Genomic DNA, 15,757 nt, shown 5'->3' with positions numbered 1-15,757 from the left:
AGGAAGAAGCAGGCTCCCTGCGGAGCAAGGAGCCCGATGTGGGACTCGATCCCAGGACGCTGGGATCATGACCTGAGCCGAAGGCAGCTGCTTAACCAACTGAGCCACCCAGGCGTCCCATCATTTCTTTTGAGTCTTAACCCACTTTGTTTTTGTCACGATCTCTAAATGTGGTTGCCTTCTTATATCCCAAGTCAAATTTTTCTTATTGAGTCTTGCATATATCTGTTTTTCAGATCGTGAAACTAGCTATTTATGGCATGCTGCCAAAAAACCTTCACAGAAGAACTCTGATGCAGAGATTGCATCTTTTCCCAGATGAGGTGAGTCAGTGGTCATTGGTAACGATGCTGCTGCAGGAACATGGCCAGAGCCTGTTAAATTGAGGGTACTCATTGCTAATTTTATCAGCTATTAAAAGCATGAATTTCATTTACATTTTTTGTAACTAGTAGCAAATCTTGTGTGATCATGGATTAATAACTTAGTTTTGGTTGCTAATTATTTTCCTTGATTTAATTTTAGAATACTTGTTCCTAACTCAAAATTTATTCAGCTAAAAACGTACTTGGAAAAAAAATAGTTCTATTTATTACTATTAAACTATTTTAAGTCCTTATGCTTTCTCTTTAGTATAATGTAATGAAACAGTAGAAGTTCTATAATAAAATAATTGTCCAGACTCTGGAATCAGACTGTCTGGAGTAGAATTCATACTCCACCATTTATTGACTTTATGGCCATGGGTGGTTACTTACTATCCCTGTTTTCTCATCTGTAAAATGGAAATAAGGGTACTGACCTGGATTACGAGATTGTGGTAAGGGTTAAATGAGATAACATTTGTGGAATGCTTAGAACAGGCCTGACACAGGAAGTGCCCTTTGCTATCATTACCACGGTTGTGATTGTTGTCCTTATAGTTCCTGCTAGAGGAATAACATGGAAACTAATTCCAGGATACCAAGTTGTATCAACTATTTAAGCCACTGAGTGCTCTATTTAGTTAGCTTACTGCATGAGTAAATTATTCATGCTTTTATCAAAATGGTTAATATATTACCTTTGCTTTGCATGAATGAGTAGAATTTTCCAGTATTCACTTTACCTTGTAGATGACAAGTATGGGAGCTATGTCATCATCTAAGAATAACTGTCTTTCATGAAATCACAATTATTAACACTTGTTTCTGATTGTACTGTCCCATGTTTTAGAGTCCGTAATTTCTGAAAGACACACACACACAAAATGTGTATATATAAATAGATAATCTTAGTAGTAAGGTAGTCAGGTTTGAATGTAGATGTTTTAAGTATTCATGGTAGTTCAGTTGAACATCAAATTACTTAAATAATTTCAGATGATAAAATTAATGGGCCTTTCCCCCAAAACAGACTGTCAAACATTCAGAAGCTTTATAGCACATTTTGTTGTCCAGGCTATAGGGAAGTAGACACTCATAGATTGCTGGTAGAAGTCCAAAACAGTGCAACCCATAAGGAATCTGAGAATGAGGTAACATTGCATATAATACCAGACATACATAAGGAGAGCCACACTTGATCCAGCAATCTGTTTACTCTGAAGATACACAAGATTAATGTTTCTACATTATTTATAGTAATAAAATAATAGAAATGAGTTTATTCATAGGTAATTGTATAAACAATATTATATCCATTCAGTTGAGTACTATGTAATTATAAAAAAAGAATGCCATATATTCTTGTGAATTGATGTATTCCAAGATACATTAGTAAGTGAAAAAAAAGCAAGGTGAGAAAATGCAGATAGCATACTACCTTCTGTATGTGTTATACATATATATGTTTACACATATACACATATACACTATATCTGCTGCTTTTTGCATAAAGAAACTCAGGAAGAAAAAATGAGAAAATGAAATTGGCTACTTACTGAAGCATGGGGACAAAGAGATGGAATGAACTAGAGAAGAGAGAATTAAGATGTTTTGGAGAATGCCTTATAGATTATTTATTTTTTACTTTAACTTTCTTTTCATGGTAAGATTTTTATTCAAGGGGCACCTGGGTGACTTAGTTGAGCATCTGACTCTTGATTTCAGCTCAGGTCATGATATTAAAATTATTTTTAACACTTAATAATTTCCCTTTCCTTTCTAGAGAAGGAAAAGCTTCTCCTTAGAGAATATCATCTAAAAATGTTGTGAGATTGAGCCCCACCTGCGGTTGCATTCTCAGCTTGGAATCTGCTTGGGATTCTCTTCCTTTCCTTCTGCCCTCCCCCTGCTCACGCATGCTCTTGTGCTCTCTTTCTCGTTCTCTCTCTCTAAAAATAAATTCACAAAATCTTTTTTTAAATAAATAAATAAATATTATATGACAGGACTAGTAGAATTAAACACAACTAGTACCCAGATCTTGTTTTCTAAGTGCTAGTCCTTTTTTTCTTTTTTTTTTTTAAGATTTTATTTATTTGACAGAGAGAAATCACAAGTAGGCAGAGAGGCAGGCAGGGGTAGAGCGAGAAAGCAGGCTCCCTGCAGAGCAGAGAGCCCGACGTGGGGCTTGATCCCAGGACCCCGGGACCATGACCCAAGCCGAAGGCTGAGGCCTTAACCCACTGAGCCACCCGGGCACCCCAAAGTGCTATTCCTTTTTAAAAGGAACCAGGTTCTCATTGGAGGAATGGTTGATTCTAGGTCTGGAGCAGAGAAAGAACAAAGTATGGAGTATACACATGCACTTAATTTATTTCTATATTGTTTATACTGGTAAATAATAAGTAATAGAAAGTAAGGCAGTGCTCAAAAATATCAAGAGAACATGGAAGGCATTTTGAATTGGTGACCACTGACCACATATGGGACAGCGTGAGCCTCAAAATGAATGGTAATAATAATGGATTATGTTGAGTAGAAGGTGAAAATTTGTGAGCCCACGATTATAGTCCAAAAATTATTATTATTGTTTTTTTTTAAGATTTTATTTGTTTATTTGACAGATATCACAAGTAGGCCAGGAGGGAGGCAGAGAGAGAGGAGGAAGCAGGCTCCCCATGGAACAGAGGAGCCTGATGTGGCGCTCAATCCCAGGACCCTGGGATCATGACCTGAGCCGAAGGCAGAGGCTTTAACCCACTGAACCACCCAGGTGCCCCCCAAAATTATATTTAACACTTAGTAATTTCCCTTTCCTTTCTAGAGAAGGAAAAGCTTCTCCTTAGAGAATATCATCTAAAAAATGTAGAAATAACACTGAATTAGAAAAGCCACCATTTTATCAGCATATTCTGTAGTCACTGGGTGAAAGGTTATTGTAGAACAAGATATTCACACAATTTCAAAACATCGTGTCATAGACACTTTATTTGAAGGGAGAGAAGATACTTTTTTATTTTAAAGATACCTGGTGGACACCAACATAACCAAGAGATCAAACATATCATTAGTATGGGACAGACTGACATCACGTGCCTCCCACTATGAATAAAGTACTGAAGACCCAACATTATATATAGCGTTCTGTCAAAAATGTTTAACCTGACTTTAATGGGGAAACAATCCCTCAAATCCAAAGAAAAGGGCATTCCACCACATAATTGGCCTGGACTCTTCAAAAGTGTTAATTTCAGGGAATGACAAAGAGCAGGGAAAGGCTTTGTGTTAAGAGAGACTAGACTGGAGAACTTTGTATGTATGTGAAACAACATAGTAACAGCATCATAACTGCATGTAGCCTGTGATCCTTGACTGGATCTTAGACTGAAAAAAGATACATAAGACAATATTTTACCAGTTTGGAAAACTTGAATATGTACTTATATATCAGATAGAAAGTATTTCATCACTGTTTTCTGAAGCATGAACTTGTAATGTGGTGACATAGGAGACAAGCCTTATATTTAGGAGATACACACTGAAATACTTAGGGATGAACTATTTACAAATAACTCTCCAGTGGTTCAGCCAAAATGAAAGTTTGTGTGTGTAGATTTGTATATAGGTGAAAAGGAAAGCAAACATGTCCTATTCTGACAGTTGGTGAATTAGGTGAGTTTAGGTGTCTTCACTAAATTCTCACAATTTTTCTGTAGGTTTGAAATTTCTCTAGAAATTGAAAAAATTAATCACCTTGCTCCCTCTTTATTTCACTCATTCTTCTCCTTATTCCCCCCATTTAGGTTAATCAGTCCCTCCATGTAGCAGGAACGGTGAAATCTCTCACATCTCCATGCGCACATTCAGTTAGCACGTGTGGGTTACTTTCTTGGTGCGCAGATTAAAAGAGACGCTTCCCCTCTTCCTGGTTTAATGTGTAATGCCCAATCAACAGCTTTCATTCCTCATTTTGCAGTGTTTTAATCCATTCTTTCAGTAAATTGCTCTACTGGTAGAGAAAATTTGTAAGCTCATTTCAGTCAGAATTCCTTCAGTTCGGCAAACATCTACTAACCCACTATGTTCCACACCCTCTGCTGTGTAAGCAGTTGGCAACTTTTAAAATTGTGAATGATAGAGGGATTTTTTTTTTAATGGCTCCCCAAAGGAGTGTGAAATATTCATAAACTTTTGTAAATATCAAACTGGCAAATAGACTTTTCCAGGAAGTAAAAAATTAGAGCAACTTAATATTTATATGTCCAGACATCCTCTCTGTGTTCCAGTTCTGTGCAGTTAAACTTAAAGATTTGAATACATTAGGGGAGGGAAGTTAAGTATTTTTAAAATGCTTCTCAGTGAAGAAACACATTGTCAGTAGTATTTATTGTATTTTTTATGTACTGGTAGTGACTCACCCTGTACAAACCATAATTTTAAAAAGCCCACCTAACTTTTTAAAAATATTATTAAAATTTTGCCATATTAGATTTTAGAATACATTTATAATGCCTTAGAGCTCTGATTCTTTAAAGTTAATTGTAAAATTATATTTTGACTTGTAAGACATTGAATAGAAAACAGTGACTGTTTTGGTCCCTTGTCCTTGCCCAGATGTTTGATTCCCAATTATGTATGCTCTTTGCAGAGAATTGTAATTTACTATATAATCTTTTTTTTTTAATGTTTAGGAACATACAGTTATGAAAAGAGGGAAATATATCTATTATCCCTGTGGAAATACTCATCAGATGCTTTCCTCTTAACATCCAACCATTATTTCAGTAGAGTTTCCAAAAGTAACTTAACCATCCAGACTCCCAGGACAATTTCCTTTCCCTATTTCTGTATCATGAGCACAATATAAATGTAAATTCTTTTGGTTACTCGTGCTCTTCATTTTATCCTTTCCTTTGCTTTAACATCTATTCTTCTTTTGAAATAACTCTCAACTATATGCTTTACTCTTTAGTTGGCTTTTCACTACCCAAATTCAGACTTTTTTGCATTTTACCTTTCCTTTCATTTTTCTGAATATTTGAATATATTAAGCAGGGGAAAGTCCTTGTGGGCAGAGGGAATGCTGTCAGTAAAGGCACCAGGGTTTCCGAGTGGAACAGAACGTGAGAGGCAAGGAGGCTGATGACTCAGACGCCGTGGACGGCTGTGTGGGAAGAGGTGAAGTCACAGGGGTGGCCTAGGAGTGAGGACACTGGTTTGAGAAGTGACATTTTTAAAATTATAGCCCTGTAGAGGCCATTGTCTTTTCATTTCCTTTTATATTCTGAGCACCTAGCATAGTTTCTGGTTCGTAGAAGGAGTTCTGTTAATGTTTGTTGGCTCAATGACTCAAGGATCCAGCAGGTTTTCATTTTCCAAAGTTTTTTCTGGCAACAACGTGGAGTCTCAATTGAAAGGTTGTGTCCCTGGAAGCCACAAACCCAGTACATCCACTCAATCAGATGAAAAATCGTAAGAATCAGCCAAGGCAGTGCCTTCTGCGGTTGAAAGGAAGGGAATAAATTAAACAGTTGAGGAAAAAAAAGATAGAATTTAGTGACTCAGTGGTCCTCAGAATTAAAGACGTTTAATTTATCACGAGAAATAGGTTTGTCAAAATTAAAATATAAGGTACAGTATTATAATGAATTACTTGTATCATTAATATACTTTTCAGGGGTTTTCATGGATTTGTAAAGATTATATTGTTTTCCTCATTCTGTAAATATTCTTTTGTTATTTTTTAATATTTATTAAATATTACTAATTTATTACTAAGGGATATATTTTAAGAAAATTAAACGTAAATTTTATTTAACCTAGGACATACCAGAAGATATTCGTAAGAATTTAGTAGAAGAGCTGCCTCAACCACGAAAAGTACCCAGACGTCTAGATGAGTACACACAGGAAGAAATAGAGGCTTTCCCAAGACTGTGGTCTCCGTAAGTCTTTTCTCTTTCCTTTCTTTTTTCTTTTTTTTTTTTTTCTTAAAGATTTTATTTATTTATTTGACAGAGAGAAATCACAAGTAGACGGAGAGGCAGGCAGAGAGAGAGAGAGAGGGAAGCAGGCTCCCTGCCGAGCAGAGAGCCCGATGCGGGACTCGATCCCAGGACGCTGAGATCATGACCTGAGCCGAAGGCAGCGGTTTAAGCCACTGAACCACCCAGGCGCCCCTATTTTTTCTTTTTTTTAAGCTCAGTTTAGTATCCTGTCTGTTTCCTTAACCAGATGAAAAGATCTTGAAGATGGGAAGAGTGAACTTTTTTTTTACTCCCTTGGATACTCTTTCCATCTTCTACCTGTGAATAAATTCTAGATTTTGATATTAGAACCAAAAAGTCTCTAAGTCTTAAAACCTTGCTATGTACATGCAAGGGTGTTCATAAGTGCCTATAAATTGTCAGATATTTTGTTTGGGATGACAATACTTGGATTGATTATGGTCTCTTAGAATCATAAATCATATAATTACCTAAAACAGAGTGATTCTCCATTTTCCAGATTGCTTCACTAAACTTGAGAATATCATCTAATGAAAAGTCATCAATTCTGGATAATTAATAGTCTTGATTCAAATAGAAAAACAAAATAACAGACACTTCTTGGTATCCTCTACACAGTTTCCTCTGTCTGAGTTCCGAGAAGCTGCTTCGTGTTGACTTTTAATCTTCCTTGTCTTCGTTTTGCATTATTTCGCCTAAAACAACATGTCCCTCCCCCATGCTCTGAAATAACTCTCACTCATTCTTTAGACCTTAGTTCAGATCCCACCACCTTTAAGAAGCCTTGTGTAAACATCAAGACTAGACTAAAGAGCCTGGCCATCTTCTGCCACAGCACCTGCTGTGTAACTCTGTCATTATCATGGTCAGCTCGTGAGGGGCAGGGGCTGCGTCTAGTTCATCACTGTGTCCTCAGTGCGTAGAACAGTACTTCATCTGATGGGTCTCGGGAACATTTACAGAATTTATACAGATAAAAAAGGGAACCACATATCCTTGTTGTTGGATCTACAATGGGCATCTTGTCTTCTCCTAAACGCTACCCTCTGTGCTATAAAGTATACTTACTGTACACTTCCTTTTCATTTACTGCATTTATTCTAATGTAATTAAGTACCTGTGTGATTTTTTTTTAATGTCTTTTTCTAATTAGATTCTATGAGGGAACTCCAGGTTGTCTTATTTACCTGAGCATAACATCTGGCACATTCAGTAGGCATTCAGCAAATAATTATTGAATAAATAAATGAAGAAAGCAGGTTTTCTAGTATCAACTTTTATAAATGACATTAGGAAAGAACCTCTAGAAGATACGAAGTGACGGTGGTAAAATACTCCAATTTAATACTAGTCCTTTATGCTAGAATCATTGAAATCGATTGGCTTTAAAAACACTTTATTACTTTTGTTTCTGTTCACTGTATCATCTGAATTATCAATTTTCAGTTGACAGTAAATGAGTGATTAACAGACTCTTTATGAAAAATTGAAAAAACCAATTTTATAATATCTGATAATATCCATACCAGCTAGTTATCAGGATATATCCTCATGATAAATACTTTTCTCTGTACATTTTCTATCACTTCTTAGGTTCTGGTTTTCATTGCTTGACAATGACCAGAACTATACATTTTATGACATGACTTGAGTCTAACAACTAAGTTTAGTTAGGGTGATTTTCTCCTTCTTTTGACCTTTATAGATACCTACTTAGTAATTTGCCTTCTTTTCAAAACCCAAGAGTCTATTTTAATTCGTTTTATTTAAATTCATTTTTTAATCCAGATTATGTAGTGACTTATTTATTTATTTATATTTATTTATTTTTTAAAGATTTTATCTATTTATTTGACAGAGGTCACAAGTAGGCAGAGAGACGGGGCAGGGGGTGGGAAGCAGGCTCCCTGCTGAGCAGAGAGCCTGATGCGGGGCTCGATCCCTAGACTCTGGGATCATGACCTGAGCCAAAGGCAGAGGCTTAACCCACTGAGCCATCCAGGCGCCCCTATAGTGACTTATTTAGATAAATCAGTAGTTTCTGAAAATAAAAGGTTTTACCGTTTGTTTTCCATGCTATGATCTTTACAGTTCTTCCTGCTTTGGCATCTGAGAGATGAGACTTCTGTACTTGGATAAATTCTGTACTTTTAGAAAAATAATTTTGATTTAACTTGTTGTTACAGATTTACATAGTCATTTATTGCAGATATATTCAATGTGCCTTTTCCTACTTAAACTACATAGAACTTTTATTTACATTTACAACTGAACCTACGTATATGAACATTTTTCTAGGAAGACAAGCCTTTATAACTTCTTTTAAAGAGATGCACAAATAGAAATTAATCTCTAATTTATGAAAAACATTTACTAGCTTAAATTTACCACCCTGGAATCTTTAATTTACTAAGAATTCACATAATATAGACTTTAAACTCAAGCATTCAATTAAAAATTCACTTGCACTTTGGGGAAGTTAAAAAGTATTAAATGGGGGCTCCTGGGTGGCTCAGGCAGTTTGGTGTCTGCCGTTGGCTCAGGCCATGATCTCAGGGACCTGGGATCAACCTCACATCCAGCTCCCTGCTCAGAGGGGAGTCTGCTTCTGCCTCTCTCTTTACCCCTTACCCTGGTTGTGCTATCTTTCTCTCTCTCAAATAAATAATTTTTTTAAAAAAATACATAAAAAGAAAGTATTAAATGTTTGGGGGACTTGGATGGCTCAGTCAATTAACTGTCCAATTCTTGATTTACGCTTAGGTCATGATCTCAGATCATGAGATTTAGTCCCACAACGGGCTCTGCCCTCAGCAGGGCCTCAGCTTGAGCTTTTCTCTCTCCCTTTGCCCCTCCCCTTGCTCTGTGCTCTCTCACTAAATAAATAAATAAATCTTTTTTTTTTTTTAAAGTGTTAAATGTTCATTGTAGAAACTATGCATAAGATACAAAATTAAGGGAATAAATAATCTCACTTTAGTTAACTAATTTTGGTGTGTTAGCTTCCACTCTTTCTTTGTGTTTGTGTATCTATGTCTTTTTTTTTTCCCCCCATTAAAAAGGAAATGTAGGCACAGAAAGAAAAATAACTTGACTAAGATTGCATGATTGTTAAGTGGTGGGTTAGGGATTCAAGCCTAAGGTCATGATCCTGGGTCATGGTCCTAACCACTCTGCCTGAGTACCTCTTGTAGCATCTTGGTTAAGTATACTTAAGTCATATGTAGTTCTCAGATAGTTTGCTTTATAAAGTTACATCCTAAAAAAGTATTTTACGTAGTCTTTGGGTTTTGGTGGTTTACCAGGCTGTATGAAATTCTGGAAGTCCTAAGAATGTCATTCCTGATTTTTTTATAGAAACACCATCATAAATGAATTTATATTCCTAACCAAAGGGGATATGTGGTACCTTTTTTTTTTTTAATCTAGAAATACTAAAGGTGTTATTAATCAGATATGTGACCAAATAGATTATGCATTCGGAGTTGTGTATCGTGAATAAAGAGCACTGATGAAACTGCTCATTTCACGAAGTGATTCCTGGCTCATTTAAAACAAATCAGAAGATGACTAAGTGCCTTTATTATATTAATGGAATTAGGAAGGGCTTTTCTGTAATTATTTTTAAGGAGACTTTTAGAGAAACTTAGAGTAACATGATGAATTTTTTAGTAACTACTGTGGAGATGTATTTTCCTGCCCTTTCTTTTCATCCCAGATTTCTCTCTGACAGGAATATGCATTAAGGCACCAGGCTTTCCTTTGGGCTTTATTACAATATGATCTTTCCTTACAGGTAGCCATATAACTTCCCCAGATGATAATGTGGTATATACTTACGTATTACAATTTAGATGGTCAGGGCTGTCTAATAGAATTTCCCTCGTGATGAAAAAACTCTGTATCTGAGCTATCAATACAGTAGCTCCTGGCCACACATGTACTCAAGTACTCAACACTTACACTGTGGCTGGTGTGACTGATAAACTGAAGCAAAAAAATAAATAATTAAATAAAATACTTTTATTTTATGTAATTTTAATTAAGTTTCATTAGCCCCATGTGGCTACTGACCCCTTTAGTGAATGTTGCCATTTTAGTTGTTTACCATTTCATAAAGTTCTAGTATTAAATATTACAGACATTAGAGTAAAAATGAAAATACCTAACACACTATGCAGGGCTATCCATTGAAAATGGGATTTCTCATTACTGGTAGATTTGCTTTCATGAGAAAAATGTTTGTTTGTTTTTTTTCTCCTTTTGGAGAAGGAGGCTACTTAAAATACACTCTCATTCCACCCAAAATAGCTTGGCCAACAATATAATCTTCCTTTGGAATGTAGTCTTTGGAATTTAGTCAAGATAGATCTGATGGTGAAATCTGCAGAGACTTGACTGAAACAGATGTACCTGGATTGTACCTAAGTCAGCAGACACAAAACTAGCTTGCTTTGGTTTTTGTTTCCCTAGTAATAAAATTTTAAATGGGTTTATGGTATAGAAATGTACATTTTTAAATTAGAACTATTATTAGCTTTTCGTCAAATGTAAGTTTATTAGCTTTTCTAGTAGAAACTAAAGCTTTTGAGCAATGATCAAAGAGTGATGATAGTCAAAACTAAGCCTTGAACCCTTTAGGTGATTGACAAAGTTTTTTTTAATCTTAATTGAAAGCTCCATTTTTGGGATTTCATTTAAATCATTTACAAAAGTCTCTGAGGCCTAATTTTCGTTTATGCAGATTTTCTTATGCTAGTTGTGTAGCCATTTTTAAAACAATGTTAAACAAGAAGGAAAGAAACTGATATTTATGAGAAAACAACTTTTTTTAATAACTGAAAGTCATTTTCTTCTATGAGAAGTATTGCCCATAAACCTCACTTCTTAAATTAGTTGATATACTTGGTGTATTAGTATTTTTTATAGCTCGTATGTACATATATAGATTGTGTTAGAATAGGTTATGAAGTTATCCGTTGTTTCTTAAAGGTACAAAATAAACGTGTGGTTGCCATGTGCAAGTGATAGTTGGAGGGTGTGCACTTAGAATTTGTTTGTCAAAGAAAAAGCAACAGCACTGTTTTTTCTTCACAATTCATTTCCCTGGGTTGTAGCTTTCAAATGGTCAACTTACTTTAAAGCTGTCAATAATTATTTCCATATTCATTGTAGTTTTGCCAACACATTACAAAACCACAGTAATCATAGAAATTATAATGCTGTCACTGTAATGGAAACTTTTCATTATGTAGGGTAAAAATAAAACTTGGATCATTTTAAGCTTTTTTATTTTCATTTTTACAAAATTCTGTAGGAGAGCTTTTCTTAGGACAAATAAGGTATGTGGAAAATTTCATCTTGAGTTGCTTCACATAGTCCACAGAGTGAGTGGTGAAACAATACCAAAAAGAAATACATTTTTGTGTTCCTCACTCTTTAAGTCTGTAATGCTTTCTTTTAAGCAAAACCCTCACCTTTGTATAGAAACTAAGTATGGAAAGTTCAGCATCACTAAATCTTGAAAAGAGATGTTTATAAGAAAACCACGTCCCCAGGTTTAACGTCCTCTACAGAGTGTGCTGTTGGACGTGTGCCTACAAAGAAGAGGGTGGCAGGGCTGGAGGTGGAGAGATAGGAAGACAGTCGTGATTGGCCCTGAATTGTCTCTGCTGAAAGCAGGATTCGGTTTAGCGTGTTTCCTGGGTGATGCCTCCAGCACTATGGAAGGAGCACAGGTGCGGGGGACATTAGCCTTGGAAAAGGACTGTGGTGAGCATTGTGTATAATTTAGTCTGTAGCTCTAGAAGAGAGCAGTGATTTAAATTTATACGTGCCCTCCCATAGGAAACGTATGAATTCGAAAAATCTCCACAGATTTTCAGTTGTATTTAAATTGATACCCAGAAAACAATATTTTTACCTATGCCTCTTTTATAAAAGTGCTTCACATCAGAGGCTATATTTAAAGACCATAAAGAAGGATTTTTACCTTTTCAAAACCCATAAGGAATTGGGATCTGGACATCTTCAAGATTTTCCATAATTTTATGCTAGTCTGGTCATATGGCATTTTCCTACAAGATTTAACTTAATTTGCTGCTCTTCGCAGACAGAAGTTATTAGCCGGACTTGAGGAGCAGGGTTACATTCCAATTTTCCCATTATTTCAACCAGCTCAGCACTGGCAAAAACTGTATACCTCAGTATTTCCAGTGCTGAATTTTGCTCAAATTAGACATTTTAAACTTTACTGTTCTTTTGGATATGAACAGATTAGGACTAAAAAGAATCTCTACTTGAGCAACCAAACCGTTTTTCCAAGCCAATAGAGCTTATGACTTAAAAATGATAATTGAATGTAACAGCAATTCCTCTTTATTTTAGCTGAAAAAAGCAGTAAGTAGATTAAAAAAATTTAACAGTCCTATTAATTTTGGGTTTTGATTGTTTGTTTCTTAAAGCACAGTTGGGCTTTTTTCTAATCAGGACGTGGTGCATGGTACAGTGCCTGGAGAAATGAGGATAAAGGCGCCATTATTCTGCCTCACAATTTCCCGTACGGCTGACATCTTCAGTTCAAAGAATTTTAGTTCAAGGAATATGCGATGTCACCAGATTTCCTCTCATTGTTTACTCTAAATAGTTTCACCAGTACAATGGAAATGACTTAAAACTCAATCAAACTGACCTTTTATTGTTCTTAAGATTACTCTACTGTCTAAATATTCTTGTTTAAATATTTTGTTGGAATAAGCATTATATTGACGAATATTATTTATGAGTGAAAAGACATAAGACCCAAGGGAGAATAAGATATTTTTGAGATTTATTACACTTAAGTTACACAAAATTTCATGGATTCACAACTGGAATTCAAATTTTTTTTCTTCTGAAAAATAAATTATCTTAATGGGACAAATAATATTAAGTATCTAACTGAAACATCACATAAACTATGTGTTTTATAGCTTTATATTTCATTTTGTTCACAAACCTAATGGATTTCTCTCATCATTTTACAATGAAAACTGAAGTCTCCCTAAAGATTTTTCCTGAAGTCAGAAGATAAATTCTCTTACGGGAATGTCCCCATTTTCAGGATAATTAAAATGTGTTGGCCTCTGTCATTTTTTTGTCAAGAATTTGAATCTCTGAATTCCTGAGAGGTACTTGTTTCATTTTAATGAGTGGCTGTATTTTACCTGTTTCATTTAGTGAGTGGCTGACAACATTTTGAATAGAGATGTCAATGGTAAAGGATTTTCTATAGAAAAGAGAGAATTTTGTGAGAGGTGGTATGATTTTAACATTCAAGTTTCTGAGCAATCACAAGTACCATAGAATACTTGCTCGGACACCCCATATTTAAGTTCTGTTTCCTCATTCAAAAAAGTGATTTTATTTTTCAAGCTATAGTGTTTGAAGGCAGTTTTCTGCTAGTGGCAAGAATTAAGTACAAAATGAATTACTGCTGGAGAACATTTAGTAGCTATCTAATTTTAGCACAGTTTAGAAAATGAATTAAGGAAAGGGCTAATTCTCTGAAGATTGATTAATCTCCCAAATTACCCTAAATGTATATATGCAAGCTTGACACTTTTAGCTTTCATCTCAGAAGTCAAAGTGTACATATGTGTGTGTGTAACTGTGTGTGACTGTATGTGCATCTCCCTCTATGAGAAGCTGCATGATCTAAAGACAGGACTTTGTCTTGCTCGATGTGTTCCCAGTGTCCACAGCTAGGCGTGACACTCCGTAATCTTTGTTGAATGAATAAAGGAGTGGAATCTGATCTTCCTGAAAGAGGAATTGACTTAATTAAGTATGGTAAATTCTTATTTTGGGCTTTGCTTCTTTCTTAAAGCTAGCTTAACAGTTACAGCTAAAATAGACATTTTCCTTAAAATCTGTGCTTTAGTGTAATTCTGATATATTTAATTTTGGATACTTTGTATTACATATATAAAGAAAAGGTTATGGTAATTTTGTTAAAATATAACATTTCTGTCAAGAGAAACATTTCTATAAAAATCAATAGAGATTACCTTTCTATAACAGCATTTGAAATGTCCCTTCAAAGATTTCCTGAGATTATTTTAGAATACTGTTATTTACAAAAACATTAACCTTACATAGGACTATCTTTTATTTTAAAACTTCATGATTTTTTATTTGCACTGAAACAGCGACAAATAATTAAGGCAAAGAAATACAGAATATAAATTTGCTCATCATCCTTCTAGCAAAGGATTAAGCCATTTAACTTCATTAAAGTTTCAAACAACATTTAAGCATCCGTACTATGAAAAGCAATATACTAGATGCTAGGTGTCTTCCTTTTAATAATTATTTAATCTAGTAACTACATTGACTACAATTTAATCTTTGTTTGATGATAGATACCAAAAGGATATCCAGCCTCAGTACCTGTTACCATAATTTAAAATTACTTAACTATTGCATCAGAAAAGCATAAAACTGTCTATTAATAAAGTCCTCTCCTGGGTAAAGAACTACAAAGGATACTGTATAGCAGATGAAATCAGCTCTAGCTAAGGAAGAAGTGTGTTACCTTTTCTTAGGCACAGCATGGTTTTAGAAATTTATTTATTTGCTCCTTCAGCATCTTCAAATAGTCATCCCCTCTGTCTTATGAGTAGCTCTGTGTGCATGGCCTACGTTCACCTTATAGACTTGCTAAGTCACACTGTGGTCCATGGACCAGCATTGCAGTACGTGGGAGCTTGTTGGAAATGTAGAGTCGTGAGCCCCTCTACAGATTAACTGAGCATTTTTACAAGAGCCCAGGTGATGTGTGTGCCCACTGAAGTTGGAGGGGCACTCAGGTAAACAGACCTCCCCTCCCTTTCTTGTCTTGGATTTCTTTTAGTGGAAGAAGGTACGCGGTATAAATGCATTGTATGCGTGCCTGGCCTTGCGTGTATGTATGTGTGTGTGCGCGCGTGCATGTGGAAAAATAAAACCGTATTTAGTGTAAAAACCTCACTTTCCCCACAACGGTACCTCCTGCACACCATGTAATATCATTAATTGCCTCCAGTAGGAGTTGATATTTCTGGCTATGCCAACATCTGAAGTACCCTTGGCCATGATACTGTCTTCCCTTCCTGGAAGCAGATCAGCCATCCATAAAAGATCCTGACTAGTTTCCATTAAAAAAAGGAAAGGATGAGTTTGTAAAACAAAGCGGCATTGTCAAGGCAGTGACTGTACTGTAATGACAGGTATCTTACCGGTGTCTGCTTTTTGGTGGGCCCAGTGCTAATTGCTGGAAGCTTAAGCTCAGTTACATGGGGACCTGCCTTCAAACGAACCAGCAGCCCACCAGAAGTCAGAATGAAATGGTACATGCAAGTCCTT

The 15,757-nt window shown here is 35.6% G+C and overlaps 1 protein-coding gene across 1 annotated transcript in view; it reads left to right on the top strand.

Annotated features, from left to right (window-relative positions):
* MRPL13 (mitochondrial ribosomal protein L13) overlaps window positions 1–15,757 on the top strand; it is a 45,287-nt gene that overhangs the window by 26,624 nt on the left and 2,906 nt on the right. Inside the window, exons 5-6 of the mRNA XM_059392956.1 lie at window positions 237–323; window positions 6,189–6,310. Coding sequence (XP_059248939.1) covers window positions 237–323; window positions 6,189–6,310 — 209 coding nt within the window. The remainder of the gene's footprint in view (window positions 1–236; window positions 324–6,188; window positions 6,311–15,757) is intronic.

The sequence above is a fragment of the Mustela nigripes genome, chromosome 3 (assembly GCF_022355385.1).
Source record: "Mustela nigripes isolate SB6536 chromosome 3, MUSNIG.SB6536, whole genome shotgun sequence".
NCBI classification, from domain to species: Eukaryota; Metazoa; Chordata; class Mammalia; order Carnivora; family Mustelidae; genus Mustela; species Mustela nigripes.
The sequence above is the reverse complement of the archived record's forward strand: the minus strand, read 5'-3'. Positions and strand labels throughout refer to the sequence as shown.